This window comes from Scyliorhinus torazame, chromosome 13 (genome assembly GCF_047496885.1).
Source record: "Scyliorhinus torazame isolate Kashiwa2021f chromosome 13, sScyTor2.1, whole genome shotgun sequence".
Lineage (NCBI taxonomy): Eukaryota > Metazoa > Chordata > Chondrichthyes > Carcharhiniformes > Scyliorhinidae > Scyliorhinus > Scyliorhinus torazame.
This window is the reverse complement of record NC_092719.1, coordinates 137,773,036-137,789,506: the sequence shown is the minus strand read 5'-3', so window position 1 is coordinate 137,789,506 and position 16,471 is coordinate 137,773,036. Positions and strand designations below refer to the sequence as shown.

At 43.8% G+C, this 16,471-nt stretch overlaps 1 protein-coding gene across 13 annotated transcripts in view; it reads right to left on the bottom strand.

Moving 5' to 3' along the window:
- The window catches only part of chl1b (cell adhesion molecule L1-like b), a 1,336,546-nt gene that overhangs the window by 234,738 nt on the left and 1,085,337 nt on the right, over positions 1–16,471 (bottom strand). For all 13 annotated transcript variants that reach the window (XM_072472185.1, XM_072472186.1, XM_072472184.1 and 10 more), the window contains 2 exons: positions 13,155–13,359; positions 10,130–10,252 (listed from right to left, as the gene is read on the bottom strand). In XM_072472185.1, coding sequence (XP_072328286.1) covers positions 10,130–10,252; positions 13,155–13,359 — 328 coding nt within the window. The remainder of the gene's footprint in view (positions 1–10,129; positions 10,253–13,154; positions 13,360–16,471) is intronic.

Genomic DNA, 16,471 nt, shown 5'->3' with positions numbered 1-16,471 from the left:
GTGTATAATGTTTTGTATTAAAGTGACAGCTGGAGAATTAGGCTATTTGCTTGCAATTTAGCTCTGTAGCCATTCTGCTTTAATTTAGCAAACATCCTTCGGTGATCTACAATCAAAACCACTTACTTATGTGCATTAAGAATTTTTGTGAATAGCTGAATACAGTACTATTTCCCCAAACAACTAATCGCAAAATCAGGAGAGCAAATAATTGATATACATATATCTTGCCATGGTAATATATGTATTGTTTAAGCTTTGAAAATTATGAGTAAATTAATAACAAGTGTGCATTGTTTGCTGGAGAACGTGCTCAGTTTCTGAAAGACTATTAAATTATAGACTAGCATTATCGCATTCCTAAATCTGAAGTAGTAAAATATAATTAAATTTACCCATAGAATTCACACATTTAAAACCAGCATCCATAATTAGTAACTGCTATAATTGGATAGCTTTCTCCTATGCGTGTGTTAGTCTCAAAAGACATTTAAGACCGCCAAAGATCATAGAGAGTTGGCAAATTGCAAGTATTACATTTCATCACGAGGTATATTGTAACCTTCCTTTGCATAGAAAAACACCCTGCATTTAAATAGTATCTTTAATGCTGTATACCTTTCCAAGACCCTTCACGGGGAGTTATGGAACATTTATGGTCATAAGGAGAATTAGGATAGATAACCAACATTTTGGAGTCTTTCACCAGGTTAAAGTCCAACATATTTATTTGGAATCCCTGGCTATCAGAGCGTAGCTCTTTCATAGGTGAGTGCCTGATGAAGAAGCAATGCTCCGAAAGTTAGCGATTCCAAATAAACCTGTTGGACTTGAACTTGGTGTTGCAAGACTTCTTACTGTGCCCACCCCATCCCAAAGCCAGCATCTCCACATCAACATTTTGGACAAACAGGTAGGTTTTAAGAAACACCTTAAAGGAGACAGAGGTAAAATGGTAGAAAGGTCTAGGGGAGGAATTCCAGAGTTCAGCTCCTGGGCAGCTGAAAGCATGACCATCAATAGTGTAGCACAATTAAAATTGTGCCAGAGGCCAGAATTGGAGGACTGCAGAGATCTCAGAGGGCTGTAGGAAGTTACAGAAATAGAGAGCAGTGAGTCAATGAGGGATTTGAAAACAAAATTGTTAATTTTAAAATTGAGGGATTGCTAGACCATGAGCAGATCTAGGTCGGCAAACAAAGAGGATGATGAGCGAAAGGGACTTGGTGCGAGTTAGGACATGGGCAGTAATGTTCCTTTTAAGTTGCATGTGTGTGCACCTGTGGATCAGATGTGAAGTTACCATGCAGGCCATTAACAAGCTGGCCTCTTTAGGATATTGCATGACGTGGGAACACATTGGCACGGGAAAAAATAAATTACGTACTGAAAATAGGCACCGTAAAACAAAGATAACTTAGAAGGATCCTTGACTGACAGCAGAATTTTGCAGAAGTTTCTTGATATAAATCAAAATTTGACTATATTGAAGCATATTCATTTCGTCTTTTGCCATCGTTTTATTTTAAATCTGTTCAGGACCTCAAAATGCTGAGTCGAATGCTACATATAATTTCCTTCTGACTTGACGCTCAGCAATTTGTCCAGCATTCGGCTTGCAATTAAGTCACTAATTCTTTTTCTCCCTCTGTGCAACACTTGACTCTTGTCTCATTAAATTTAACCTGTTACCATTCGCCCACTCACATATTATATTTGACTGATCCTATATGTTTCTGACTAGATCCTCAGATTCAACCTCCCCACAGCCACAACACAGAACATAACAGGTTAGGTGGATTAGCCTGATAAAATTGCGCCTTAGTGTCCAGGGATGTGCAAGGGAGTGGCCTTAGCTAGGATGCTCCTTCAGAGGGTCGGTGCAGACTTGATGGGCTGAATGGCACCTTCTGTACTGTACAGATTCTATGATTATATGAGGTGCTCCTGTTGAAAGAATATCATGAGTTAGATCCTAAATTAAAAAGAAGGGCTTCAATTGCATAGTCTCTGGATTTTGCCCAAGCAAATTGACAAAGGGAAATTCAGATCAAGAGTGAAAACATGGCTCCAGGGCTGGTTTGGAAAGAGGGGATTCTTTTCCTTGGATGCTTGAACCAGTTCTTGGAAAGAACAGAGCTGTACCGCTGGGCTCCACATGAACCAGGATGGGTCCTGTGTCCTGTTGTAAAGGGCACATAGTAACAAAGGCTTTAAACTAATGAGAGCAGAGGTGGAATCTACTAGAAACTTAAGCAGCTGAAATGCAAACAGAACAGAGCAGGAAAGCATAAGTAAGGGAGCGTATTGATGGCAAGGGAACAATTAACATGAAAGAATGAGAGTCTAAAAACACGGTTAAACACAAAATGAGAGGAACTCCTATTAAAAATAAGTTAGAATGAGAGGGTGTTAAGAATTAGTTAGAATGAGAGGAAATCTTATTAAAAATTAGTAAAATCTGGGATAAAACAGGGGAGCTGGAGGCAATGACGCTTTGGGAGGAGCCAGACATCATTACAGAAAACTTTGACATCATTACAGAAAATCAAAATTTGGAATTAAACATTGCAAGGAAGAACATAGTAAGGAAAGATAGAGAGGGGAAAATGGGGAGATGGAAAAGCTGTAATTATTTGAGATAATTTAATAGAACATAGAACAGTACAGCACAGTACAGGCCCTTCAGCCCACGATGTTGTGCCGACCATTTATCCTAATCTAAGATCAACCTAACCTACACCCCTATAATTTACTGCTGTCCATGTGCCTGTCTAAGAGTCGCTTGAATGTCCCTAATGACTCTGACTCCACCAGCTCTGCTGGCAGTGCATTCCACACACCCACCACTCTCTGTGTAAAGAATCTACCTCTGACATCTCCCCTATACCATCCTCCAATCACCTTAAAATCACCTTTAAATCCCCTCATGACAGCCATTTCCACCCTGGAGAAAAGTCTCTGGCTATCCACTCTATCCATGCCTCTCATCACCTTGTACACCTCTATCAAGTCAGCTCTCTGCCTTCTTCGCTCCAGTAAGAAAAGCCCTAGCTCCCTCAACCTTTCTTCATAAGACATACCCTCCAGTCCAGGCAGCATCCTGGGCCAGGCCACCGTGGGGGCACCCCCCGGAGCCCGCCCACGCCGCCTGGTCCCGCCGGTAAATACCAGGTTTGATTTACGCTGGCGGGACAGGCAATTTCTGGGCGGGACTTCGGCCCACCCGGGCCGGAGAATTGAACGGGGGGTCCCGCCAACCGGCGTGGCCCGATTCCCGCCCTCGCCCAATCTCCGGTACCGGAGACTTCGGCGGGGGCGGGGGCGGGATTCACGGCGGCCAACAGCCATTCTCCGACCCGGCGGGGGGTCGGAGAATGACGCCCCCTGCCTTTAACCCTGTATTCAGCATTCAAATTCGACCTTCCAAAATTAATCACTTCACATTTATCAAGGTTGAACTCCATCTGCCATTTCTCAACCCAGCTCTGCATCCTGTCAATGTCCTATTGTAACCTGCAACGACCCTCAACACTATCTACAACTCCCCCAACCTTCGTGTCATTGGCAAACTTACTAACCCACCCTTCCACTTCCTCATCCAAGTAATTTATAAAAACCACAAAGAGCAGAGGTCTCAGAACAGATCCCACCACTGGTCACTCACCTCCAGGCTGAATACTTTCCATCCACTACCACTCGCTGTCTTCTTTTCGCCAGCCAATTCTGTATCCAGACTGCCAAATTTCCCTGTATTCCATGCCCCCTAATTATCTGAATGAGCCTACCATGGGGAACCTTATCAAATGCCTTACTGAAATCCATATACACCACATCCACTGCCCGACCTTCATCAATGTGTCTCGTCACATCCTCAAAGAATTCAATGAGCTTGTGAGGCATGACCTGCCCCTTACTGTTCTCATGAGCAACAAAGTCCCTCTCTCCAGTGAATACTGAAGCAAAATATTAATTTGCCATCTCCTCAGACTCGAGGCACAAGTTCCCTCCACTATTCCTGATCGGCCCTACTCTCACTCGTATCATCCTCTTATTTCTCACAAAAGTGTAGAACACCTTGGGGTTTTCCCTAATCCTTCCCGCCAGGACTATTTCATGCCCCCTTCTAGCTCTCCTCAGTCCATTTTTGAGTTCCTTCCTGGCTACCTTGTAACCCTCTAGAGCCGAGTCAGATCCTTGCTTCCTCAACTTTACTTCTTCCTTCTTCCTCTTGACTAGAAGCTCCACTTCTCTAGTCATCCAAGGCTCCTTCACCTTACTATTCCTTCCTCGTCTCAGTGGGACAAAACTATCCAGCACTCGCAGTAAGTGCTCCTTCAACAACCCCATTACTGTTGTGCATTTCCCCACGAACAATTGTTCCCACTTTATGCTCCTCAGCTCCTGTCTAATAGCAGTATAATTTCCCCTCCCCCAATTAAATATCTTCCCATACTGTCTGTTCCTACCCCTCTCCATGACTATGGTAAAGGTCAAGGAGTTGTGGTCATTGTCACCGAAATGCTCTTCACTGAGACATCTGACATCTGGCCTGGTTCGTTGCCGAGCACCAAGTCTAATATGGCCTCCCCCCTAGTCGGCCTATCTACATATTGAGTCAGATACCATTACCGTGACAGTTAAAAAATAGTATAGAGTTATCAGCAAGACAAAAATAGAACCCATATTAATAGAGTTAAAATATAATAAAGGATCCATAATGATTAAAGGTATAGTCTACAGATGATCTAATAGTGGAGGAGGTGTGGAAGAAGAAATATGCAGAGATATTGGGAGATTTAGTGAAAAATATAAAATAACAATCATGGGGATTTCAATTACCCTGATAGTAATTGAATAAAACAGATAGATAAAAGGGGGTAAAAGGGGATAAGGAGATAAGTGAAAAGGAGACAGGGAATAATTCAATGGAGTTCTTCAATGTGTACAGGCCTCATTCCTGTCGAAATACGTAAAAAGCTCAACAAGAAAAGATTTAGATCTTGTAATGGGCAATGGACCAGAGCAGACAAGATTATTAAAAGTAGGGAACAATGAGGTAATAGGTACCATAATAGAGAAAGACAGAGAGAAACAAGGGACGGAATTCTCCGGCCGTTTGCTGGTGGTGGGATTCTCTATTCCCGCAAGCTGCGCAGGTTGACCGGTGGCACGGGGTGACTTCCCATTGGAGATTCCCATTGACAACAGCATGAGAAGAGAATCCATGGGCTACCTCCCACTACCAAGAAACACACGGCTGGGTGGCCTGAAAATCCTGAGCAAGATTTATAGTGTTGTCACCTGACCAGAAGCCACAGGGTTTACAATCTCAGAGTCCCTGTGGCCTCACCCGAGTATAATCTCCCTAGAATAAGGGATGGAGCTTCACCCTTAAGCCAAGGGCCCCATGGCACATAAATACCCCGGCCCTTGGGAGGCCCTTCAGGGAGTAGGAGTGTAAGATAATAGGTAAAATAAACTTGAGTTTTTCTTACAGTCATTGCTTCCGCATGGTCGCTCCCCTGGAATTTTATAAATAGATTGGAGCAAAGCTGATTTTCACGAGCGGAGGACAGAATTTGGGAGAATAAGATGGGCAACTATATTGGCAAACACCGATGCAGATATCGGTGGGAGACATTTAAAATGGTGTTGAACAGAGTGCAGGCGAAATATATTCTGCAAATTAAACTATTGTCAGACTCCCTCGAAGAATAAAGAAATAAGGAACAAGAAAGAGGCATACATTAAGTACATATGCAACTGAGTTATACAGGATATGACAGAATGCAATAAGTTAAGGAGGAAATTAAAAAATCATTCAGCAATGCTAACATGAACTATTAAAGTAAATTATCAAAGAACACAAAGCAAAATAATAAAGCATTTTACAGTCACATCAATGAAAAATGGAAGTCTATAACAGGAATAGGACCATATAGGAATAAACAATATAGGTAAAACCACAGGTAACAATAGAGAGAAGGGAGAAATATTAAATAAGTACTCCGTTTCAGTAATAGTGAGCTAGAATAGGGACGTGATGTTAAATGATGAGAGGAATAATGAGATATGATGCATTTAAAATAAAAAAAGGGGATGTTTTGAATGAATTAAACAACGCTAGGAAGATAAAGGGCCCCGCCGGGTCGGAAAATCCCCGTGGGCGCCGCGAATCCCGCCCCGCCGCCCCGACACTGGCTGCCGTATACTCCGGTGCCGTTTTTCGGGCGGGGCGGGATTCACACCACACCGGTCGGGGGCTGTTGGCAGCGGGGGCCGTTGGCAGCGGGGGCCGTTGGCAGCGCCCCCCCCCCCCCCGGGCCCCCCCCCGGCAATTCTCCGCACCCCGGTGGGCTAAGCAGCCGTCTGTTTTTGGCCAGTCGCGCCAGCGTGAATCACTCAACTCACGTACCGGCGGGACGTGGCAGGTAAGTCGGCAGGGGCGTCCCCGGGGGTATTTAACCCTGGGGGGGGCCCTCACGGTGGCCTTGTAGGGCTCCGCCATGACCGGCGTGTTGAAGAGAACCTCCCGCGCATGCCATCCGTCGTGGCGCTACCGATCACGCAAATCTGCGCGCAACAGCCGCAGTAACCAGCTGTTAATAACGCCGGCTGCAAGAGGCCTTCAAAATGGCCGCAAACATGTAACAAAAATGCGGCCGCACTGCACATGCATGCCGGACCATCGGCGCGCATGCGCAAAACTATCCGCATGCACACCAATGATCGGGCACGTAGGCGCAGTGCAGCCACTTTTTTTTTTAAAACAGTCGCAGCTTTTTGTTTTACAAGTTCGAGGGGGGGGTTTATTCATTTTATTCATTTATTTTATTCATTTTATTTTTTTTTTTTTTACAAGTTCGGGGGGGTTTTATTTGATAAAACTTTACAGGAAAAAAATGCAGAACTTTGGACAGATGGAGACTCCATACTTTCCGACACCGGAAGGCTTCACCTTCATCCAACAGGTTCCATTGGAGGAGCGTGTACGAGGGCGAAAGCGACCCAAAACCATTTCTTCCATTTTTGTCAGCAGCAAACATGGTAAGAGAAAATGGTGGGTTGCGCAGGTTGGCTGGCGTGGGTCGCGAAGGTCGGCCGGCGTGGGTCGCGAAGGTCGGCCGCTGTGGGTCGCAAGGTCGGCCGCTGTGGGTCGCAAGGTCGGCCAGGTTGGGTCCTGAAGGTTGGCCGGTTGGTAAAAATGAGTCCCCGGAAAAAACATTTGAAGAACACTGCCTTAATAGATTAATGAATAAGGTCAGAGAATGCGGAGTCATGGGACATTTGGGAGAATGGATTATTGGATGACTTGAAGACAGAAAGCAGAGAGTGGGAATAAAGGGCAGTTACTCCAAATGGCAGAAAGTGAGAAGTGGCGTTACACAAGGATTGTTGCTGCTACCACTGCTGTTCATAATTTACAATTTGGACTTTGGAATCAAAAACGTAACTTAGAAATTTACAGATGGCACCCAATTGGGAGTGGTGAGGGTGGTGGTGGGTGGGTGGGGAAGGAGGACTGTAGCAAATTACAGGAGGATATTGATAAATAATTGACAAATGAAGTTCAACACAGCTAAATGTGAGTAAATTATAGAAAGAAATCTTGGGAGGTCATTCATTACTTGGAAGGTGAAAGTGTAGGTGAGGTAGAGGAGTGATCAGAGTACAAACAGGTTAGCATAGCCAGAAGAAAAACACACCATGCACTAAGTTTTATTTCTGGAGAAACCAAATTGGAGTTGTGGGGAAGTTATGTAAAACCTGTGTCAAACCTTGATTTTGCCATACTGAGGGACTGCATTTAGTTCTGACACTGGAGAGGGTGATATCAAAAATGGGTGAGGATAAGTAGCAGGAGAGGATTGACAGGCTCGGCCTCTTTTCTCTTGAAAAAATATGGTAAGGTAATAGAGGGTTTTAACAGTATGAAAGGTTTGGAAGGAATGGTTAGAGAGAGAATGTTTCCTCTTCTGGGGAGGAACATAACTAGAGGCCATTAATATAAGATAGTCACCAAGAAATCCAATAGGGAATTCAGAAAAAAAATGATTTCCCCAAAGAGTAGTAAAAATGTGGAACCAGCGACAACAATACGTGGTTGAAGTGAATTGTGTTTAAGGGGAAATACGTCAAACACATTGGAGAGAAGGGTATGGAGGATTACAAAGGTAAATTTAGATGAGAAAAGATGGGAGTAGGCTCGAATAGAGCATTATCGCTAGTATGGGCTTAATGGCCTGTGTGCTGTGTCTCCTGTGTAACTTGGAGTATGAGTCTTGGATGACAGAGATTTCTGGAAAGTGAAGGAAAGGATCTGCATCTGAATGAAAGTTTAGGGCAGCACGGTAGCATAGTGGTTAGCACAGTTGCTTCACAGCTCCAGGGTCCCAGGTTCGATTCTCAGCATGGGTTACTGACTGTGCGGAGTCCGCACGTTCTCTCCGTGTCTGCGTGGATTTCCTCCAGGTGCTCCGGTTTCCCCTCACAGTCCAAAGATGTGCAGGTTAGGTGGATTGGCTATGCTAAATTGCCCTTGGTGTCTAAAAAAGGGTAGGTGGGGTTATGGGGAGAGGGTGGTGGTATGGGCTTACGTAGGGTGCTCTTTCCAAGGGCCGGTGCAGACTCGATGGGCCGAATGGCCTCCTTCTGCACTGTAAATTCTATGATCTGGTGAATTGAGCAATGCATGAAGTTAATGATTCAGTTGTAGTGATATGGCATTTGAGGATTGATTCACTGACTTTGATCACTCAAATGTAGTCAATAGACTTCTTGAAGCACTGCATCTAGATCCTCAGGACTACATTTATGCTATTGGCCACAACGGCTATCTGCTCCCACTGCCTTTACAGTCCTGCAGTGGGACTCTCCGACCCGGCGCCCCGGGGGGGGCGGCATAAATCCCGCCCTGCCTCTCTGTCGCCGCCTGCCGTGTTCTCCGCCGGCGTTTTTTGGGCAGGGCAGGGATCACGCCGCGCCGGTCAGGGGCCGCTGCCCGGATCCGGGCCCCGATGGGTCGAGCGGCCGTCGGTTTCTGGCCAGTCCTGCCAGCGTGGATTGGATATGGTCCCACACGGCGGGACTTGGCTGGTAGGCCGGCTGGTGCGGTCCTCAGCAGAGCGTGGGGGGATCCGACACCGGGGGGGGTCCCCATGGTGGCCTGGCCCGCGATCAGAGCCCACCGATCTACGGACGTGCCTGTGCTCCTTCCTTCCACGCCGGCCCGTGTAGGGCTCCGCAATGGCCGGTGCAGAGAAGACATCCCCCTGTGCATGCGCTAGAATATGCCGGCTGTTCTGCGCATGCGCTAACTCGCGCCAGCCCTTCGGCACCAGCATAGCCCCCGGAAATGTGGAGGATTCCGCAACTTCCGGTCGGCCCGACGCCGAGAATCCCGCTGTTCGTCTTTGGGGGGCCTTCTGGTCTCCTGTGGGTTGAGAAACTCTGTCATCCTGTCCAAACTCTGCACCAAGGCCTCCAAGTGCTACATCAGAGAACCATGTTCTCTGTTACGTTGTGCTAAACATCTATCTTTCCATGTTCATATTCTTGGAAATATTTCCATCACTTCTTCAGCTGAAATGCAGCTTGCCTTTAAGAGATGCATGCCAGCTTTAAGTAGCACAGGCTAGCTTCACAGTTTTGCTCCCTCTGTTCAAACATGCAGTCACACCAGTTTGTTTTGTCATTGACTGCAAACTACAATCAAGTAAATGAGGAAGCAATGCAAAATTTTCCTGCTGCCTGCATCTGAATGAATGGGTGAGGGTTATCCAGGTCTGTTTTCAGATCTATCCAATCATGCCCCAATAAAGCTCATGGCCGCCAGTATTGCAGTGTTATTTGTGGGCCCTTGTGTGGAATTGGGCTGCTGCCTTCCCTACATTAGAACAGTGACTATACTTCCCAAGTATTCCATTAGCTCCAAAGCACTTTAGGATTTCCTGAGATTGCTGCTATTCAAGTGCAAGTTCTTTCTTTGCAGAGTGAAGTTTGATCCTGACCAAATTCCAAACATTCATGCACAATGAAATATATTCATAACAATACAATATCAAAGCCAAGAAACCACATGAAACTTGATCAGCAATCAATGCATTAAACTGTATTTTCTACTTACTCAATTGGTACTTAAGCAAATAACCAGTAAGGAAGCCATTAGGTTTTGCTGGAGGTCCCCATATCAGAGTCACAGAGTTTTTCGCAAAGTTTGCAATTTGCAGAAAAGCAGGCTGCTCAGGGACTGCCAGAAATAAAAATAAGACATTTTAAGTTACTGTTTTATGTTTATGTTTTTTGTATTACGAAAGGAAAGACATTGCAAACCTTAATCCCATAACATTTTCAGGACTGCTCAAAATCTTAGAAAATATTATTGTGCTAAAAGTAACAAATTTTCAAGATACTAACTTCAGCTTGATTAGCTCATTTGCACTAATGCACACAATTTCTAATATTGCCTTTTCTCTGAACAGTAGAAAGTTATTTGTTGCACAAAAACATGGAAAACTACCAACTTCATAAATAATCTCATTAACACTGACATAAATTAATGACCCTAAATTGCTGCGACAAAATTATTTTGTTATTACTGACAAACAAATCCAGCAACTTCATGCCAATGGGAAAATGATGGCAAGTTGGAATTTCTGGGGGGTTGTGGCACGGTTAATGGTGAATCTAACTTTGATTGGCAGCTCCTGACCACATAAAAGCAGTTAAGTGCTTTCTGCCAAGAAAAAGAGAAAGTGAAAGCACTTAACTCCTGGAGGTTTATATACATTGAGATTAGATACAAAGCAGGGTACTTGAGAAGCATTCAAGCTTGAGGGAAAATGGAACTAAACAATCCAACACCTGGCTGCCTAGAAGCTATTACCTTGACAATTGCAGCCTACTAAAAGGTTTTTTTTCTTTGAAAGTGAAGAGAAGTGTCTGAGGGCGTTTAAAGCCATATGGTGTGGTTTTGGCTTTCTATGAAATAACAGCTGCTGCTTTCTACGCCTCTGTCTGAGGCAGCAGATATAAGGGTCAAGTGAGAGGAAAAGCAGTGATTTCTCACTGATTCTGCCTGGACTACACTTGAGGGATGACTGATGGGGGAGGGTTTCTGATGTGGGGGGCGGTGGTGATGATATGGGGATCTCTGATATGGGGGGTGCCTCTGATATGGGGTGGGGGGGGCGTTGATTTGCGGGTGTTCATGTTATGCGGGTGTTTATGATATGCGAGAATTTATGATATGTAGGGGTTTATGAGATGTGGGGGTTTATGATATGTGGGTGTTTATGATTTGCGGGAGTTTATGATATGTGGAGGTTTATGATATAAGGGGGTCTCTGGTGGGGGGGACAGGGAGAAGTGTCGGTAAGATTTGCATTGTGGGGAAAGAGGGATTTTACTGATGGATGTTGGGGGCATCTACGTTATTTACCTCCTTGACCAACTGCGAGGTCCATGCGCGAGGGCCATGCTGACAAATATTTGCACCAATTCCATGCCTGCGTGAATCCCGGCCCAAAGGGGAGCACCACGGAGGCATGGAGAATCAGGTGTCCAGCCCATTAATAGGATGCAAATAGGCTCAAATGACCAATTTGCATTCTCCCAGTGGCGTGGGGCGTGAATCTCAATGCTGCAGCCAGCGGGGTGGCGAAGCATCGCAATGTCATCGGCGCTGCTTTTTGCCCAACACGAGACTCTCCAGCATCGGGACCTCCGCTACCAGTGGCGGAGATTCCCTCCCCTCAATTCATTAATTTTAGACATTAACAGACATCAGGGGCGAAATTCTCCGGTATCAGTGCGATGTCCGCCGATCGCCCCGCGCGCCCCCCCCCCCCCCGAGCTCGCCCGCCTGGCACCTGGGCAGTACCAGATTGGCATTTGCATGGTGCTGGGTTGGCACTGCCAGGATGCACGGGTGCCAGTGAAGTGCCATACTATCTTCCCTACCACTCAGGGGCTCCTATGGCCTCTGAGACCCGTGGCATGGCCATCATGTCAGGTCTCCACTTGTGGAGATGAGTACTGTTTGGGAGCCCGGGTGAGGTCTCGCCAGTGCGGCCAGTGACATCCGGGAGCTGGGAGAATGCAGCCTCAATCCAGCCATTACCTGGATCACGTCAAGCTTTGCAGATCGCACCGGCTGTCGAGTCCAGTGACTCAAGCACAATTTTTTGACAGGCGCGAAGCCCTTTTGGGCCTCTCCCGCTATGCTCCCGGCACAACAGGATCAGTGCCGGGCACAATGTCATGCGAAAATCGGGCCCATGGTGTTCAGACTACATTTTAAGATTTTGCCGTATTTCCAGCTCAACTGCAGCAGACTGGCAAGCTGCAATGCTATAATTATCCTGTTTCTCTTCCACTTGAAAGGTAGTCACCTTACCAAATACTGTCTCACTGAGTATTTGGCAATCTCAATCACAAAACTGATTAAAGGGGTTTGCTGATTTTCAGAGGGTATGATTCTGCCTTTGCATGTCCTTCTCCATTTCAACTGATATCACAATGTTGGCAAATTCAAATTGTTCATGACAGCTCCATTGATATTTCCATACCTTCACTTGGTTCAGTCATAACATGGTCCAAAAAAGTATTGAAGCAATAAGGGAAAACAAACTATTTGATTCTTCTATCTCCATCTGCTTGTTCACACAGACCATGACATGGTTGGTCACTATATTTATATGCAGAATCAGGGGAATAGTTCTTCGTGTCAGGCTGCACAATGTGTAAAATGCAATATGTAAAGCATCATTATCCCCTCTTGAACTCTATTACCTAATTTTTGAGAGTATTACTAATAGATATTCCAAAGAAATGATTATATCTCTCATTTTATAGCACAATTGCAAGGAGATGTTCAACATGCATCCTCAAGGTAATTGCATTATTCAGTGATGTCCTAAATCTAATCCAATATAGTTTTCACTTTTGCATGTGTTACATACAAATTGACATAATTTTTGAAAGTAATATATTTCACAAAGGGCTCAGAAGTTGTACAAAGAAGCCGTAAAGTATTATTTGGAAAGAGATTCCATATGATACTTCGATATGCAGCATTGTGTAAGGAATTACATTATATTTAAGCTTGTTAAACCCTTTGTAATTGATATTGTAGGATGCTTAAGCTTTACCTCCTTCTGGTGTCTTGAAATGGATTGGTCCACTTTGTGGCCCATCACCTTTTCTATTAAAGACCATCACGATTAGATCATATTCGCTGTAGGGTTCCAGTCCTGGTACCATTCCATGACTGCGTTGTCCATTGAAAGTAAGGACATGTTTTTCAACATATCGTTTTCTCCGCTCCAACAAACTTTTTAATTTCCAGTAGACAATCTGTTACAAAAAAATAAACAAAGCGCACCACATAAATTAAATGAACAACTGACAATGCTTTACACATATCAAAGTGAAGCGGCGAGACTAAATTATGTCCAAAAAGTCTATTGTTTGGGTAAGTCTGTAGTTCACATTAACAACCAATTTATTTTACATAATATATTTTTTAATTTTAATTCCTTGCCACCATAATAGCCTGTGTTTTGTAATCAGCCGTTGAGGAATGCTGATCACGGTTCGCTTTGAAAAATAAAGTTGCCTGCAATTTGTAGTGGATTCTAGTGCACAATTATCCTTTTTTCTGACATTAATTTACATTTGGTGTCTTCTTCAGGGGATCTGTGATTTTCATTTCAGGATCAGAGCATGTAGCAGAGGTCAACCAGGTAATCAGATTGGAGAATTCTCATGCACAGTACAGCAAGAATAAAATGCATGAAATATAAATGAGGTTTACATCATTGTACAAAACATGAAATAAAGATTGAGGCACATAGGATTAAGGGAGAAACTTCCATAGAAAAAGTTTTCTTTTTAAAAACTCTAGCATTGTAGTTTTCTTCTGACGGAATGAGACTCCACACTTCTAAAATTATTTATTCAGGGCCTGAGAGGTTGTTTAGCAGAAATTATGACTTTGCATGTTATTTAAAACTCAGTTACTCCTGATCAAACAAACCTCAGGTTTTCCATCTATATTTTGAGCAGTAATGGCATTTGATTAGTTTAAGTTCACTCTTGAATGCTGATTCCAACATAGATTCCTTCCGTGAATACTGCATCAGGGTGCGCTGTAGAGGAGCTATAACTTACAGTAACTTCCAGAGTTCCAAATTCCATGAATGCCAGAAGTTTCTGTCAGCTTTACCCAGCAATAACAGTGGATTTCAACTGCCCCACCAATATTACTACATCAAAATATGTGCTGTTATGATTGACAACAGAAGAAAACCTGTGACAAATAAGGTCTAACCATCATAGATGTTGCATCACAATGAACATGATGGCCAAGAGTTTCAACTTTGGCTAGGATTAACAATACGAGTTAAAATTGCACCCGTTTTCCTAAGAACGTCTTTTGCTCAAATTTCTACCCAACCTATCTGCATATCACCAATATATTTCTACATTGAAAAAAACTTGATATATTTAAGAAAAGAATATAATGCAATTATATTCATATGCCTGAAAATAGGTTTATCAAAAAAAATAGCATTTTAATTTTAGTCTCCTGTCTGTGAGCAACCAGATTTTGAATAACAGAAAATTACTTCAAAATAAACCGAAAAGAACCATTTACCAGTTATGTTGGTGCATAGGCGTCGGTTCCAGAGTAGAATCATAGAATCTCTACAGTGCAGAAGGAGGCCATTCAGTCCATCGAGTCTGTACTGACCCTTGGAAAGAGTTACCTGCCTAGGCCCACACCCTGACCCTATCCCCATAACCCCACCTAACCTCTTGGACACTAAGGAGAAATTCAGCATGGCAATCCACCTAACCTGCACAGCTTTGGGCTGTGGAAGGAAATTAGAGCACCTGGAGGAAACCCATGCAGACACGGGGCGAAAGTGCAAACTCCGCACAGTTACCCGACTTTGGAATTGAACCCAGGTCACTGGTGCTGCGAGGCAGCATTGCTAACCAATGTGCCACCGTGTTGTCCATTTTTTTCAAATATGTATATTACATATAAATATACATTTACTTGCAGCAAGTGGTTAGGATCTGGAATGCATTGCCCGAGAGGGTGATGGATGCAGAATCAATTGTGGTTTTCAAAACGGAATTGGATAAACACTTGACAAGAAAGGAATTTCAGGGCTATGGTGAAAAGGTGGCAGAGTGGGACGAGTTACATTGCGCTCCCACACAGGAGGTACACACCTGACAGCCGAATAACCTCTGCCTGTGCTTTAACCATTCTATAATTTAAAATAATTTTGCCAAGAAAATATTTTTGCATATCTTTGTGCCTCGAACAAAAAAAAGCTTCATTTTAAGAATGCAATTAGTTGGGGGTTCAATGGCCATTAAACCATGCTGGCCAGCTTTGGGGGCATGGCCAACTTCCAGAGTAACTTTTAAAAAGTACTTTCATATAAGATCTGAAACTCAATTTGTGCTGGACATAATGTGCACTTAGAATTCATTTGTGCTGATTTGGCCAATTTTGGGTGAAATAAAAATACCAGTGCAAGCTAGTGGAATCTCCAGTCCCTCATGTTTTATTCCCCCAGTTTTCACCGCAACACTTTGGGTCTTTTGGTCTGTCCGGTTTGATGTTGCAACTGCTAAGGATGGTAAGAGCAGGCCAAAGGGCTTCAAATTTATTGTTCGCACAATGGACAGCATTTTTGAAGAAACTGACTGTCAAGTCTCCCCTGCCTTGAATCCTAAGAATTTATATGTTGGTGATTGTCTTACAAATAACTACAAACCTATATTTTTTTAATGTAGCATAGAAATGTATACATACAAGCTTACATTTTTAAATATTGCCTAGGAATGTATATTTCAGTGCAATTTGAAAGAAAAGCGTTGCCTGAACAAAATGGTCCAACAACGTTGTTCATTTCTTCTTCTGCATTGATTCATTGCACTGAATATTTCAGGCTAAAATTAAATGCAAATAAACCTCAGGAATTGGAGGTTTCCTCCTTCACCACACATAAGCACCAAAATCATTGACTTCACAACTTAAGCATACATATTTTACATCAGAGATAGTGGTGAGGCTAACAATACTCACCATTGCTATGCTGTAACTTGCACAGCAAATTATGGTTCTGCAGCTGTGTAGTTAAACCCGGAAATCTAGAAGTTATTACCCTATCCTATTCCTTCAGCATTGAACACAAGAAGGTTATGAAGTTGCAACACTTACCCATTAGGTGCCAACGAGCAGATATTTGTCCAGAAAGGGATAGAGTTGCAAATTGTGATGGGAGCTGAACCTAATGGCTTTGATTTTCCCAATAAAAGGATATTTTTGCTCATCCATTCCTGGAGGTTGGACAAGCAAGCTTTGTGACAAAGCAGAGACAAAGCTGGAGGGTTGAGAGGGAGCTGGTGGTGAGGTAGAGCTGGGTGCCATTAGCATACATGC